Source organism: Brassica rapa, chromosome A09 (assembly GCF_000309985.2).
Source record: "Brassica rapa cultivar Chiifu-401-42 chromosome A09, CAAS_Brap_v3.01, whole genome shotgun sequence".
Classification (NCBI taxonomy): Eukaryota; Viridiplantae; Streptophyta; class Magnoliopsida; order Brassicales; family Brassicaceae; genus Brassica; species Brassica rapa.
The window spans coordinates 25,953,732-25,969,727 of record NC_024803.2 but is presented as its reverse complement, the minus strand read 5'-3'; the positions used below and the strand labels follow the sequence as shown (position 1 = coordinate 25,969,727).

Genomic DNA, 15,996 nt, shown 5'->3' with positions numbered 1-15,996 from the left:
AATAAACAATCGCAATTAATATTCATCAATAAACACATGCCATTGACTCATTGTAGCTGTTTGAGTGGAATATATGTCCGCATCAAACTTTTTGGCTATGTTTTTATAAATCTTATCATACTAAAATGTTGCTCTTTTGTTTCATAATGCTACAGAACCCATATTTCATTGTCTCCCGTTATTATGTTGATATCTACGTTTGGACTACCTTCTCATCATGGTTCAACATATCACATGACAACTCAACTAAAACAAAATAATGATTCTTTTCCAAAGATAATTATTGCATATATCCCCTATATATTATTTGAGAAGCATTGCAACATTTTTTTGCACCAAAATGTCATCACTAAAATGATTCTTAGAATCCTTAGAGAAATAGGTTGGTCCATCTAAATATATAATAAGATTTTTATTAAATCAAAATAAATACATTATTAATGTGCTTCATTATTTCCTTAAATAAGATTACGGAATTACCTAATATGGCTAAAGTATATATGACAATTAATTATTTTAAATAATAAAGTTTTGATAAAAATAAATGTGTATTATCATTATATTTGTTTAATTTTAAGCTATTAAAATAAATTAAACAATCAGAGTAACCATATAATAAAAATTAAAAAAATTATTTATATATATTGTATTTTGAATTTTTAAAAACGAGTATAAATTACTAAAACTGTTAAAAGTTTCATATTCAAATTTTGTGATCAATGATTTAAAACTTTTGTTATGACATGATACAAATAATTAAAAAAATAATATAAGTCGAAAGTCTCATTTAATAAGTATCAAAAATAAAAGATATATAAATATATGTATCATTTTAAATTAAACTATATACCCTATAAAAATGTATAAATATCTTAATTTTGAAATTTACTTTGAACATGTTTTTGATAAAAAAATTTGAAAAAATATTGACAACTTAATTTTTTAAAATATTATATATTACTTAAACCATTAATCCCACAGTGAAAAATTTGTTATCACTAATTTAGACTTTTTGCTATAACAGAAACAAATGATAAAAAAATATGAGCAAAAAGCATCATCTAATATATATTAATTTTAAAATATACCATATATATGTTACTATCATTTAAATTTAATTATATATCATATCAAATAGAAAAAATAATTTTTCGATTTATAAAATTTATTTATATGTTCGCACCAATTTAATTATATAAGTAGTAGATAATAACTTTTTAATTATTCAATATATATTTATTATTTTATAATATGTTATAAACATATAATATATAAAATAATTTATGTATATAATGTTCATTCCGTGCAAAGCACATGTCTTAACCTAGTTTATAGTTATTTCCAAGCAGTAAACTGATATATAATTAAAAAATTAGAATAATAATATATTACGTTAAGATAAATTCTACAGAGAGATTAGCTTTATATATATATATAACTCAACCACAACTTGTCATTTCCCAACTAGTTCAATACTCTTTATGTTTCAATTCAACTCAACTACAATTTCACACTTAAAAAGTTTTGATGTTTTAAAATAGATGATATTTTCGTATTTTAATGTTTTTTTTAATTGTATCAAAAATTGGGTAACTTAAAATATTTTATAGTCTATATGATTGGTTGAATAATTTTTAATTTATATTTTAATGATATTTTTAGATAAAAATAAAATTTTTAATATTTACATCTCATCTTAAAATTTTATGTATTTTGAAATAGAGAAAGTATATTGTTAGAAAAAGAGAGAAGACAAAAGTATTGTTTGGAATTCCAAAGAGTAAAGGCAGATCCATTTCTTCTGTCGGTGAACGTTTGTTCCTCAGCTGAAATTATTAAATATTTGATTCTGTTTATTTTATTAATTCTAGGATGAGCTATTTTTCTTCAATTCTTTTTTTTTTCTCAAGCGTTGAAAATATATATCGGAGGAGTAATTCAAGAGTACAAATTGCATTTCTCGTGAAAATGCGTATTGGTGGTCGCTAAAGTGTATCAGACTTTTAGGTTGGGGTACGTGTTCTTATTAATGATTGGTTGCTTGGCTAGTTGGCTTAATATATGGAGTACCATACCCATCACATTCCCATGCACGTATCCGCTTTTTGTTACTTAATTTTGGAATTATTAATCAACCTTTTCCCTTGACAAAAAATATATTATCAACCTTTTCCCAGTAAAAAAAGAAGAACAATTAGTTTTTTTTTGTAACAAGGTTTTCATATTAAAATGCATAAGTAAAAATACAAGGTACGAATGAATTTTCTCACCCATAAATTTGAAAAAGAGAGCATCAAATAGAGAGTGAGAGAACACCTTAGAGAAAGATCAACAAGTGAATCTTAAGAGAGAAAGATAAAGAAAAAGACAACCGCTAGTGAACATGGTTCTCTCGGCTGCGACGACCTCGTTTACCTTTTTCTCTAACATTTGTCCATTCCATATCTTGAATTTTTTGAGTCGGTTTAATCAGTCTTCCTCCTCTAGTTATGTTATAACCAGAAGTCTCTCCAACCTCACCTAAACCATCATCACTCCCATGTGTTAGCGGAGAAAAATCCCGCTCCATATGAAATTGCTGAAGGTTGTTGGCGATAGGAGAGTAATGACCAATTTATTGCTCATTTTCAGGAGCTTGAGGAGTCTCCAAAATGATTTATTTTGATGGAATTTTTTCCATAACATGTGACTGAGGATGAGCAGTTTCTTCAACTGCTAACATAGATAAAATTGTTTTCAATCTTTGAGCAAGAAGTAGATTGTACCTCATGTGAATGGGTGAATGTAGTAGGATCAGGGACCTCAAGAGGTGTAGTGAGAGCAGAATTTGTAGTGATCTTGTGTGCTTGATGGCCAGGAGTCAAGTGCGAGTCAGTCTCCACAGCACCCACCAATGTGGATGAGTTTGGTAGCAACATATCTATCGCCACCAAAGGGATCTCTTCATTTGAAACATTAGCTTTCGCAGGAGCGGAATCATGTGGTTTATGGGGCAGAAGACACCTCTTCTCCTTATGACCAAGCGCTCCACATCTCTCACAAGCACTTGGGATCCAAGTATACTCGACATCCACCAGATAGATATTCCTTTGTTTATCATCTAGAGCAATTCGTTTCGGAAAAGGTTTATCCAACTCAACCTCAACTAATATCTTGGCTTCTCCCATAATTGTTGGGTCTAAACGAGGTCTGTGCGTAAGCATTGGCTCTCCCAACCCAGATGCTATATGACTAATTCCTAATCTAGAGAAACAAGAGTCTGGGATATTCTTCAGGTTCACCCATACCGGTAAAGTAGAGATTTCAGGAATTTTGAGAGAGTTTACAGGACTCCAAGGGGCGACGAAAAAGGAGACAATCATCAACATGCCAAACTCCTCGTTGAATAACCCACTTGCATGTGTTTTCATGAGGAATATGGAATAAAAATGAAGAGTCCCCCAGCTTCTTACAGGCTATCCTACATTCTCGCCCTCATAGCCTATTCAAGACAGCATGAATAAGACCACCGGGAGGGCTTGAACACCTATGGAACTGACCAATGATATATTCTTCTTTATTCGCAGGACCTAAGCGAAGAACCTTAGAGGAGATTGTCACCTGAGGAGTGCCATCCAGTCGGTAAGTAGGCTCAGCAGCTCGGAAGAGATTTCTCGCGGACTGATTCATACGGGCAGCCCAAGGAAGGAAATCGAAGACTTCCGTCATCTTTAAGTACAGGGGGAGGAATTTTTTCAACCGGAAGTTTAGAGATAATTTTCTCTGGAAACATCATTGTCCCCTTCATGTGCTTATGACCAGATTTGGTAGCTTCTCCAATTGAAGACCAAAATGAAGCTTCTCCAATTAGTTTCGTAATCATATTGATCTTAAAACTGCACTGGGGTAATGAAAAGGGAAAATCGTTGAAGCTGCACTGACCATAATGTTATTCATACATTAGATAAATACCATAATTAATCGCATCGTCAGTTAATTGAGAGAATATATATACAACAAATACACATCAATTATTAAAGTTTTGGGCACTGTGATTTTGATTATATCCTTTAGATTAGATGATACAACTTTTTTTTTTTGCAAAGTAGAATTATAATATAACAACAGATTTTTAGAATAACTCTAACACATGCACTTAAATCGACATAACACAAAAATATCTTCATAATTCACATCACAAAGAGAGAAACCTAATACACACATCATAAAAACCAACTATGAATTCAACAACCAAAATAAGATAACTAAATTATTTAGTAAAATAAAGAAACAAGACACCAAAACCGAACCAGAACATAACCATAATATTTGAAAAGACAAACATTAAATAGACAAACCCTTCATAATGTTGATATTTGCATAAATAACAAACTATGCAACCATAAGCAAGAAGGAAGAAACTAAAAACTGTTAATCCATTGAACGCTTTTCCACTGTCGCTATAGTCAGGACTTAGAAACCAAATCAAAATGCTAATCAACGACAAGAAGAAAGGTTGCTATAAAAGTGCCAACACAAAGTGAAAGTCGAAGCGGGATCAAGAGCTACTGGACTTACAGAGAATCCGAACACAATCCAAATCTCTCTAGGTGAAGATAAGAAACAAAACAAGATATGTCAAAAGATAAGCAATGTCATCAACAAAAGCACCTGCACCGTTCCATGTGGCTAAACGCTCTATCAAAAGATTCTTGATCTCCAGTCTGGCACCAAACACATTACTGATCCCACTATCCGAATAAGCTTGGACCTCCCAATAATGGAACTAACAACAGCTCCACCGCAACTTCGCATATCGAACCAAATAACTCCATAAACCGAAGCAACACGACTTAAACCATGCTTTATAATGCATAATCTCATGCTTCACCACAACAAAACCACCCCCTCTATACCTCATGACATTAGCTCTAATATAGATCATATGACGAAAACAAAAGCAAGTTCATGGGTGACTCCCACGAACTGTCTCAACCCATCATCGAAAGAGCCCACCGCCTTGGTCGAAGGTTCATCCATGATGGGAGATGTATTTTCCGACGCCACGTGACTAGTGTTAATATTTCTTCAACCGCCTGTGTTACACCATGATCACAGTGTGTTACACACAAATATGAGAGAGAATAAGAAGAAATTTTTCTGTTATATTTGATACTGTAACTAATTATTCAGAATAACTTATGATTGACCTTTATATATATATCAAATCATTATATAAGAAACACAAATCTTTATACTAAAAGATACAACATAAAGAGTTACAACTCTTTGTGTACGTAATAACTAACTTATGTGAATGTATTAAGGAGAGATTAGATTATATAATTTAATACTCCTCCTTAATCATATCTCGACTTCGCTCCAAGCTGTTTCATGACATACTCAAACCATGAACCGCCCAATGCCTTTGTGAGAATGTTTGCGAGTTGATAGTCCCCTTTACAATACTCTAGTTCAATGATTCCTTTTTGCTCAATTTCTCTCATGAAATGGTACTTGATCTCTATGTGCTTTGTCCTTCTATGTTGCACTAGATTCTTTTCAATTGTTATTGCTGATTTGTTTTCACATAAGATTGGAATTCCTCCTTCAAACTTCTGACCAAAATCTTCAAATAGTCTTTGTAGCCACACAACTCGATTTGCGGCTGCACACACATCTATGTATTCCACCTCATCTGTTGATTGTATCACTTTTTGTTTCTTGCTTGACTGCCAACAAAACATGGCTGAACCAAGAGTAAACACATAACCTAAAGTGATTTTCTTGTCTTCCTTAGAACCACCCCAATTGCTGTCCGAGTAGCCTATGAGTTTTGGTTCTTTCACACTTGTAAAGAACACTCCAAAGCTTGATGTTCATTTGATATATCTTAACACCCTTTTGGCTTATTGGTAGTGCTTCATGCGAGGTGATGACATGTATACTTGATTCACAGAAGTATAAAAGCCATCCAACAATGCTTCTATACTTAATTAGTCGGATCTCCATACTCTTTGTCATCATCAACTCCTTTTCCATGTGGTGTAAGTGGAGTGCTTACACTCTTGCTGTCTCACATCCCAAACTTATCAACAAGTTTGTTTGCATATTTTCGTGTGAAAAATATGCCTCCATTGTCTTGGATTACTTCCATTCTAAGGAAGTAGTTCAACAATCCAAGATCCATCATCTCAAATTCTTTCTTCATAGTCTCCTTGAAAGTGTTGATTATCTGAACATTGCTTCCTATGATGATTATATCATCCACATATAGACTCTCGATCAACACATCTCATCCTTGTTTCATGACATATAAGGCTGCATCTTTCATACTCCTCTCAAAATCGTTTTGAATGAAGTATGAGTCTATCCTTCCATGCCATGTCCGTAGGGCTTGCTTTAAACCATATAAGGCCTTGTGTATCCTTAACACCTTATGTTCATTTCCTTGCATCACATACCCAAGTGGTTGTGTAACATACATTCTTCCTTTAGTTCTCCGTTGAGAAATGCTGACTTTACATCCATCTGATACAAACACCACTTCATTTGAGCCACATATATATATGCAAGTATGGTTTTTATTGTATCATTTTTTGAGACATGGGAAAGCTTCTCAAGATAGTCAACACCATATTCTTGAGAGAATCCTCTTACAACTAGCCACACCTTATGTTTGATGTGATTTTTGCTTGCATTGGTTTTGATCTTGTAGATCCACTTCACACTTATCACATTCTTCTTCTCAGGCTTGTCCACTAGTTTTCATGTCTTGTTTTTTCAATCATGTTTATTTCCTCATTTATGGCCTCTATTTATTCCTTGTTATCACATGCTTCATCATAAGTATGTGGTTTTTCATTTGAATGAAGATAAGCTTCTATTGCTTGAGCCGCCTCTTCAACCACTATTATTGGTGCCTTTTCCAAGATTTCAGTCATGGATTTGACCTTCTTTGGTGGCTCAAAAGCTTCTCCATCTTCATCACCAGTATCATGATCATTGGTTTGAATGAAAACATGGCTGGAAAGTACCTTCAGTTTGTTCCTTAGGGAATGAAGAGTCTTCCATAGATAATTTTAATGTCTTTTTTTTTACTTCTTTTTGCCGTTTCCAATCCCACTTCTTGTTTTCTTTAAATTCTATATCTCTTGATATTTCAATGTTCTCATTCTCTAAGATGAGAACTCTATAGCCTTTGGATTGATTAGTATATCCAATAAAGACTCCACGTTTTGCCTTGGCATCTAACTTCTTCCTCTTTTGATCCAAACAAATGTGAAAATGAAGGTGAAGAGAGGGGAAAAAAGAAAAAAAGGAGACGACCTCCGGCGTACTAGAGCAAAGAAGAAAAATGTTTGAGTGTCTTCATGCGTCGCTCGCAACTCACCAAAATGTTTTTTTGTCTTTCTTTGAGTAGATGATACAACTTATACTATGGTAATATAGTTTTTTTTTGCTAGTGAATTGTTTATGCCATGAATTCTCTCTTAATATTTCTAAATTGCTGATATTTTCTTATTGACTCGTAAATTGTACATATTATCATTTTTGTGGCATTAGTGGAAACCCATATAGTAGTATTTGGTAAAGCATGATAAATTCCAGATCATTACTTTACTTGATTTCCTTTATAATATTTTTTGATACTGTAACTTTTAATTATGGGAAAAATATTAGAGTTCAGAGAATCGATCGAACCAAATCCGATTAAAAAAATTGTATTGAACTCGAGCCAAAACTTGTAAGATATCCAAATGAGTCCCAAATTTTGATATATGAAGAACTACATCTAAATCTGTCTCGAAACAATATATTTCGAGAATCCCAATATACCCAAATCACACTAAATATCCTATAAATATCTAAAATACTCAAAATTGCCTAAAATACCTGAAAATAGCTAAAATAAATATTCATAAATATTCATAAATATTCAAACACCGCAAATACTCTAAACACCTACGGACTCTCCATCCAAATATCTAAACCGAACTATATTTTCATGTTAATTTTAGATATTTAACATACAAATTCAAATTATATTGTATTTTATTTTTATTTTTTGATTTGAAAAAATATTAGAAATTTTGAATTAGTAATTTAAATGGATATTTGAATCCACAAAGATTTGAACTGAATTCCAACTAAAAATTATAAATATCCGACTAGGGCTTAAATTTCTAATCTCTAAAATTTGAAATTCAAATAGATCTGAACCGAACCAGGATGGGTGTTTGAATACCCACCTCGTACCACCTCTATCAACATCACTTGTCTCTTACTCAATGTAATTAGGCAATTTACAGTTTCTAGAAAAGGTTAAAAATACAATATGACCTCTTTAAATTAATACTCTATAAATTAATATACACTAAAAATCTCTATAAAATAATATAATTTTATCGTCTCAAATCGAGTTTTTGGTTCAATTAGTATATCGATAAATTAATATCTCTATAAATTAATAAATAATTATAATTTTAGTGTAGTCCTAATATTATTAATTTATAGAGGTTTCACTGTAGATGGGGGAGAAAAAAAAATCTGAATTTAATTGGTCACACACCTCGAGTTGTGGAGGCTCCAAGCAGGTAAAGCATCAATGATGAAGAAATGGGCTACTTTTATAAAGTTTCACGTATGTGGTAAACCTTAATTATTATTGTCATTGCTATATTAATTAGAATCCCAAGTACTATCAGAAGGGGTAGGAAAAGTAGTCATCTTTGAGATTTTGTTACCAATTTATCAAACACTATAGAAAGATAACTTTGAAACGCGTTCTATCGAAAGATAATTTATGCTGGGTTAACACATAAATACGATATCGTCTTTGCTATTTAACGACGCTAGAATTTTGATAACTGCTTATTCTCAGTTTAGAACATCTTTATCACTGGAGTATATCAAACAAGTTTATTAAATAAAGAAATTAACATTTTAATTATTTAATTAATTATCAACATTTAAAATAATTAAAATCATTTATTGTTGTTAATTGTAGTTTAAATATCTCAAAATAAATAATTTAAAACTACTGTTTTTAGTTTTATCACCCATATGCCATTAATTATCTGGCTATATACAGAAGTTGTAAAGTTCCAAATCGTTAATATTTTACAGTGGCCAATTGCTACAATAAGATTCAAAGAGAGGGAGTTGTTTATCAATATTGTCCCACGTCAGTTTAGTATTGAAAGATTTGGCGGTTGAACGTAGCTGTGCCTGTACTGTATCAGCTCCAAGTTCATAGATACATTACTCATTTATGACTAGAAGCTTTCAAAATTGACAGATACCCTCCCAAAGGTATGGAAACGTGTATGTTTCCGTCTGCTTAAACTTGTGGTTTTGTTTTGGATTGTAGTATCTCAAGTTCAAGCTTTCACATTTAGTATCTCAAACTTTTTGTTCTGTTTGAATTTTGGTAATGGATTTTAAAGATGACTAAAATTTTAATAGAGTTGTTTGCAAATTTTTTTTTCAGTAGAGTCTGATTATTCCCCTTTTTTTTTTTGCGAACTTGATTATTCACCTTCTTGTAAACGTATTTGTAGTCCACTAATCCATTATTATAAAGATATGAAATGTTGCAGTGTACTTTTTAAACTTCTATATACATCATATGCGTGTTACAAAAAAAAATAAAATAATATACATCATATGCATTTTCGGTTTCCAATATTTTAAGTATTTTCTTTCTTTTCTTTTGAACAATTTAAAGTTCATTTTTTTTTTTTTTTTTTTGCAATTCTAGTAGAAGAAAGCTGAAGCGGAAACAGAGATTGAACCATTTGTCTAAACTATAAAAAAAAGGAAATGTCTTTTACCTCTGCAGCAAAAGAAAAGAAACAAAAATACCAAATAAAAAAATAGCAAAAAACACCGAAAAATCTAATGAGAGAGTAAGAGATGGGGACGAAGAAAAGCGAAATGAACCAACGAGGAAGAAGACATTTATAAAAAGCTTTCTCTATCCTTCTGTTTAGCTTCACTTCTTGTCTGCAAAATACAGACTTGAGAGTGATTTAGAGAGATCTGTGAAGAGAGAGAGAGAGAGATATTCCCTTCATCTCAGGACACCTCTCTTCTTCTTATCCCAATCTCAACTTCAAAATCTTCTCTCTCCAGATATTTTGTTTTTCTCAGAAGTTTCAACTCGTATTCTCCTCTCGAAGAAAACACTCTAAAAAGTAAGTGAATTCGAATTCATCGTTCGTTCTTTATTCAACTAATTGTTATATATATAGTTCTATTCATATTCCTCTGTTTTTTTTTTTTTTGCGTCAGATCCATTTCTTTATCGATCTTGATATTTTATTTTGATTGGTTAATGGGCACGACTAAATCCTTTAAAGATCTCATCTTTCGATGAACTTTGTTCCCAAATTGAAAAATTTGCTGCAAAAGTCTCGATCTTTGGGTAAATGATGAATCCAGAGATGTAGAAGTTATTTTTAGCGTCAAAACAAAGGAGTAGTTGCGACTGATGTCTTCCAGTTTCAACTTTATTGACCCTAGTGGGATGCTTTAGGGGGTTGTTGTTGCCTTTAGTTTTTTGGGGACCCATTTAATCATGTCTTTAAGAAAAGAAAAAATATGTTAAAAATGCGACAGGAGTTTCACTGTGTTGGAAAGTGTCTATTTCAGATCTCACCAATCCCATTTTTTCTAAATCTAAATCTCATATCAAAGTCATGTTTGTATCTTTCATACAACTTTTTGTTTAGTTGAATTACTAAGTGGTTTACAACTTTGTTTGATCTAATTCTTACTTTGGTGTAGTAGTAGAACTATGAAGAACGGGAAGCAACCCGAAAAGGGATCTTCTAGGATCTTGTCACTCACAGTCCTGTTCATCGCATTATGCGGTTTCTCATTCTATCTCGGTGGGATGTTTTGCTCTGAGAGAGACAAGATCGAAGCCAAGGATGTCACAAGTACCACTACCAAGGCTGTAGCTTCCCCTAAGGAACCAACGGTCTCAGCTCTTCAAATCAAATCCGTTTCTTTCCCGGAATGTGGTTCAGACCTCCAAGATTACACCCCCTGCACCGATCCAAAGGTTTTCAAAAAAAAAATCACACTCTCACTTTGTTACTTTTGCTTCTAACTTGAACTATTGTTGTGTGTTGTTTGCTTGTTCTCAGAGATGGAAGAGGTACGGTGTCCATCGCCTAAGTTTCTTGGAGCGTCACTGTCCTCCGGTTCACGAAAAGAGCGAGTGTTTGATCCCACCGCCGGATGGTTACAAACCACCTATAAGATGGCCTAAGAGCAGAGACCAGTGTTGGTACAAGAACGTGCCTTATGATTGGATCAACAAACAAAAATCAAACCAGCATTGGCTTAAGAAAGAAGGTGACAAGTTCCACTTCCCTGGTGGTGGTACCATGTTTCCTCGTGGTGTTAGTCACTACGTTGATCAGATGCAAGATCTCATTCCCGAAATGAAAGACGGTACTGTCAGGACCGCCATCGACACTGGCTGTGGGGTTAGTCTCTTACTCTCTCTCTCTTGCCAACTTCTCTCTTTATAAAGTTTTTGAGTTGGTTTGTTTTGTAGGTAGCGAGCTGGGGAGGTGATCTTTTGGACCGTGGGATACTAACAATATCTCTAGCTCCTAGAGATAACCATGAAGCTCAGGTTCAGTTCGCGCTTGAACGTGGGATCCCTGCGATTCTCGGGATCATCTCCACGCAACGTCTCCCTTTCCCTTCAAATTCATTTGATATGGCTCATTGCTCTAGATGTCTCATTCCCTGGACTGAGTTCGGTAAGCATCTGCTTCTTGGTTTACATTACAATGTGATTGCATTAACCGAATCAATTCTTGAACCATATCTATGTGGGGGTGTTCAATCCGGATTTTGGTTTGGTTTAGGAGATTTTTTCCAGATTTTTCGGTTATTAAAATATTCATATCCAAGATAAAACCAAATCTATTATGGATGGTTAGGTTTGGATTCAGTTTTAGTAAAACATACTCTTAATTCTCGAAGAAATTATGGTTTTAGATCGGTTATAAAAAATGAATCTATTTATACGGTATTAACATATGGTTCTTCTCAGATCAGTTATTTCTGTTTGGTTTGGATCGGTTCGGTTAATCCGGGTTGAACACATTATCAACTGATTCTGATTTTTTGTAAAAGGTTTATTATTTTTTTGATTTCAAACATTTTGGCTCTAAGAAGAATGATTGTATGATATTGCAGGTGGAATCTATTTGCTTGAGGTTCACCGTATAGTCCGACCTGGAGGTTTCTGGGTTCTTTCAGGTCCACCAGTGAACTACAAGAGAAGGTGGCGTGGGTGGAACACAACAATGGAAGATCAGAAATCAGACTACGACAAGCTTCAGTCACTTCTAACCTCAATGTGTTTCAAAAAGTACGCCCAAAAAGACGACATAGCAGTGTGGCAGAAACTCTCAGACAAATCCTGCTACGACAAGATCGCAAAGAACATGGAAGCTTACCCTCCCAAATGCGACGACAGCATAGAGCCCGACTCCGCTTGGTACACTCCCCTCCGTCCCTGCGTGGTTGCTCCCACTCCTAAAGTCAAGAAGTCGGGTCTAGGGTCGATCCCGAAGTGGCCCGAGAGGTTGAACGTTGCTCCGGAGAGGATCTCTGACGTTCACGGAGGAAGCGCCAGTGGGTTGAAACACGATGATGGCAAGTGGAAGAACAGAGTGAAGCATTACAAGAAAGTGTTGCCAGCTCTTGGGACGGACAAGATTAGGAATGTTATGGATATGAACACCGTTTATGGAGGTTTTGCTGCTGCTCTTGTTCAGGATCCTGTTTGGGTCATGAACGTTGTCTCGTCTTATAGCGCGAATACGCTTCCTGTTGTGTTTGATCGTGGTCTCATCGGGACGTACCATGACTGGTATGGAGAATCTTTATTCACGTAAAAAGTCTGGTTTTGATTATGTGTATTGAGTGATATTAACGTGCAAGTGATATTGCAGGTGCGAAGCTTTCTCGACGTATCCAAGAACGTATGATCTTCTTCACCTTGACAGCCTTTTTACCCTTGAGAGCCAGAGGTACGGTTTGGGTTATGATTTGGTACGGTTTCGATTTCGAATTCGTACGGTTTAGATATGGTATGCTTTTGGTTTCATTTCTCAATTGGATAGAGTAGTTTTTGTTTCCCAAACCAATTTCGGTTTTCTGTTTTTTGGTCTGGCAAATTCAGTTTAGGTTTTTTCGGGTATGTCAAATAAAAATACCAATTCAACGAATTTAAGAATAGTTTCGGTTTTCAGATCGATTTAATGGTTTGCTCGGATCAAAATGGTTTGGTTTATCCGAAATTAAACACCGTGAAAATATTCAATTTACCGGTTAAAATTGAATTTGAGATTTGGTTTTTTTCTGTAGAGGTTCTTGTGGTATAAACGTGTCTGTAAACCTGGTGGTAATGTGAAACAGGTGTGAGATGAAGTACGTGTTGCTGGAGATGGACCGGATCTTGAGACCGGGTGGGTATGTAATAATGAGAGAATCGAGTTATTTCATGGACGCACTCACGACGTTGGGGAAAGGGATGAGGTGGAGTTGCCGGAGAGAGGAGACAGATTATGCAGTCGAAAGCGAGAAGATTCTTGTTTGCCAGAAAAAGCTTTGGTTTTCGTCTAACCAAACCTCTTGATGACAACACTATACCAAAGTTAAACCGGAGATCTATGGGATTATATCATAGATGTACTCTTTTGAGGTTTACAGAGACAAAGAAAGAGATCTGAGTTCTTTGTTACCAAGATATAGCTAAAAGATTTTTATTTTTTGGGTTATGTTTTACTTCTCTAGTATAAATTCATACATTATTTTTTAATTATAGTTTAATATATATATGTAACAATTATATTAAATAATTATAGTTTGAAATTTCTGTTTATGACATTTTAAAAGCTAAACGTATATTTTCAGAACAGAAAAATATTGCGGGAAAATGAGGAAGAGCGCAAGGACCCAATACTCGATTTCAGAACTCCAAGGGGTTCGCATATCTCCTCTGTTTACCATCTTCGTCGCGCGATTTGCGGCCTAAGATTACGTTCGTTTACGTATTGCACGACACGACTAAACATGCGATTAAAAAGTTGATTGTTTGTGATTTTTGGATTAATTTTTGGTTTTTGTTTTTCCAAAATCCATTTTGCGACCAATCAAGATTTTCAAAGAATAGATTTCCTAAAATGTAGGGAAATTAGTTTTTGCAAATAACGTTTTTCTTAACACAAAACCAAAAGCTAAATTTTCATAGTTTTTTTCTAATCCTACGATGTGATTCAATTTTTTTTAAATTGTTTTTATTTTATTTATACTTTAATATAAGAAAAAAGCAAAAATGATAATTACTGTAAACAAAAAAGGTTTAGTAAGATTCATTTGCTTACTATTGGGATTATTTTTTAAAATTCATGATATTTATTCTTTTATTAATTATTTTGAAACAAGAAAAGTTATTTTTTTTTAAGAAAAATATCAGACCAAAAAATCATTAATTGTATTTTTCAAAAACCAAAAGGATAATAATTCAGAATTAAAAATATATTTATAATTTTATACACTTTCGGAACTTATAAAAATACATTTAAATTTTATTTAGTATATTTAAATAATCTAGCAATTGATATCTTTATTTATAATATTTGAATTATAAAATATTTTTAAAATAAAAATACCTTTTTAACTTTTTAATTATTTATTTTCATCTTTGAACTGCATTAATTATGCTGTCATATATATATATATATATATGTGAATTGTGGTTCATCTATCTAGTTCGCATTATTTTCTCTTATAAAATAAATTTATTAAAATAATAAATTTATTTTTTAAGTGGCAATATTTTGTATTATTTGTTTTTAATAATAAGTAATATTTTATTTTAACTTCAAACAAAAATAATCATTCAATTTTTCTAAAAACTAAAACTATACAAAAATCAAAAGCTAAACGTATATTTTCAGAACAGAAAAATATGGCGGGAAAATGAGGAAGAGGCCAAGGACCCAATACTCAAAATCTCAATTTCTGAAAAATGATTTTTGAAAATCATAAAATTCTGATTGGAGTCGGAATCAGAACTCCGAGTGGTTCGCATATCTCCTCTGTTTACGCTATGTTCGTTAAACGTGTCGCGTGATTTGCGGCCAGCGAACGACACGACTAAACATGCGACTAAAATTATATTCACTTACGTGTCGCGCGATTTGCAACCTACGATCAGTCGCGCGGTCAAGATTTTCTTAATTTTTGATTGCTGTTTTTTCGAGCAACTTAAATCGATCAGTCGCACGGCATCAAAACAAACAACAACCTGCGACCAATCGCATGTCGCAGGTTAGGCGACAACAAAACGAACAGGAATTTGCTATTTGTGACCAGTTGCATGCCATAGGTCGACTTTCGCACGATAGGTAAACGAATGGGGACTACGCCGCAGCCGCCTATATAGCTTCCCCAGCGACCAATCTATCTTCTACTTCTGGATTGTGTCGCTCGAAGCCCAAAGAACCTAGCATCCTCCGGGTACTAATCTTCGTCTTCTCCTTCTGGATCTGTGAACCCTCGATTCAATCCCAACCCGCAGGGGTTTTACTCTTCTGTGTTGGTCGTCCCTCTATTAACTCTACCGAGTATCTCTTACATCTAACAGTGGGTTGAAACTGGAATGCAAAGACATGTTCAGCTCAACTCGGTTAAAGCTGATTTGCGAAAAAGCTTAGGTTCTACGTTAACTCAGCTCGGGTTGAATTTGGTTTACTTATTATGGTGATGGTTCTTTTCAAGATGGGGAGTTGCAGGCGATCAAGATGGTCCTTGCCTTGGGTGAAAGTTCAACGAATACTGCCCACATCAAACTCTACAATAATGTTTTCTTTAAATACTTCTTTTTGGGAACAGTTTAATCCTCTCTAAATGGAGTCTTTTTTTGGGAAAGTGGGTGACCTGAGAAAGCAACAGAAACATTGTTGATACTTAAACCAT

At 33.8% G+C, this 15,996-nt stretch overlaps 1 protein-coding gene and 1 long non-coding RNA gene across 6 annotated transcripts; one reads left to right on the top strand and one right to left on the bottom strand.

Annotated features, from left to right (window-relative positions):
• Positions 1 to 2,041: 2,041 nt before the first annotated feature.
• Positions 2,042 to 9,576, bottom strand: LOC103840346. Its single transcript, XR_004451102.1, has 2 exons — positions 3,601 to 9,576; positions 2,042 to 3,526 (listed from the first exon to the last, which is right to left on the bottom strand). It is a non-coding gene; the product is annotated as an uncharacterized LOC103840346 (long non-coding RNA).
• Positions 9,577 to 9,913: 337 nt separating this feature from the next.
• LOC103840212 (probable methyltransferase PMT20) lies at positions 9,914 to 13,895 on the top strand. 5 transcript variants are annotated; one of them, XM_009116697.3, is made up of 7 exons: positions 9,914 to 10,178; positions 10,771 to 11,050; positions 11,136 to 11,480; positions 11,552 to 11,762; positions 12,205 to 12,883; positions 12,966 to 13,043; positions 13,432 to 13,895. In XM_009116697.3, exons 2-7 carry the CDS (start codon positions 10,781 to 10,783, stop codon positions 13,649 to 13,651), a joined length of 1,803 nt encoding a protein of 600 aa, XP_009114945.1. In that variant the 5' UTR covers positions 9,914 to 10,178; positions 10,771 to 10,780; the 3' UTR covers positions 13,652 to 13,895. The 5 variants fall into 5 exon arrangements, with proteins under 5 accessions (XP_009114945.1, XP_009114946.1, XP_033135241.1 ...); XM_009116698.3 differs by having other exon boundaries at positions 9,917 to 10,178; positions 10,774 to 11,050; XM_033279350.1 differs by having other exon boundaries at positions 9,939 to 10,178; positions 10,777 to 11,050.
• Positions 13,896 to 15,996: the final 2,101 nt, after the last annotated feature.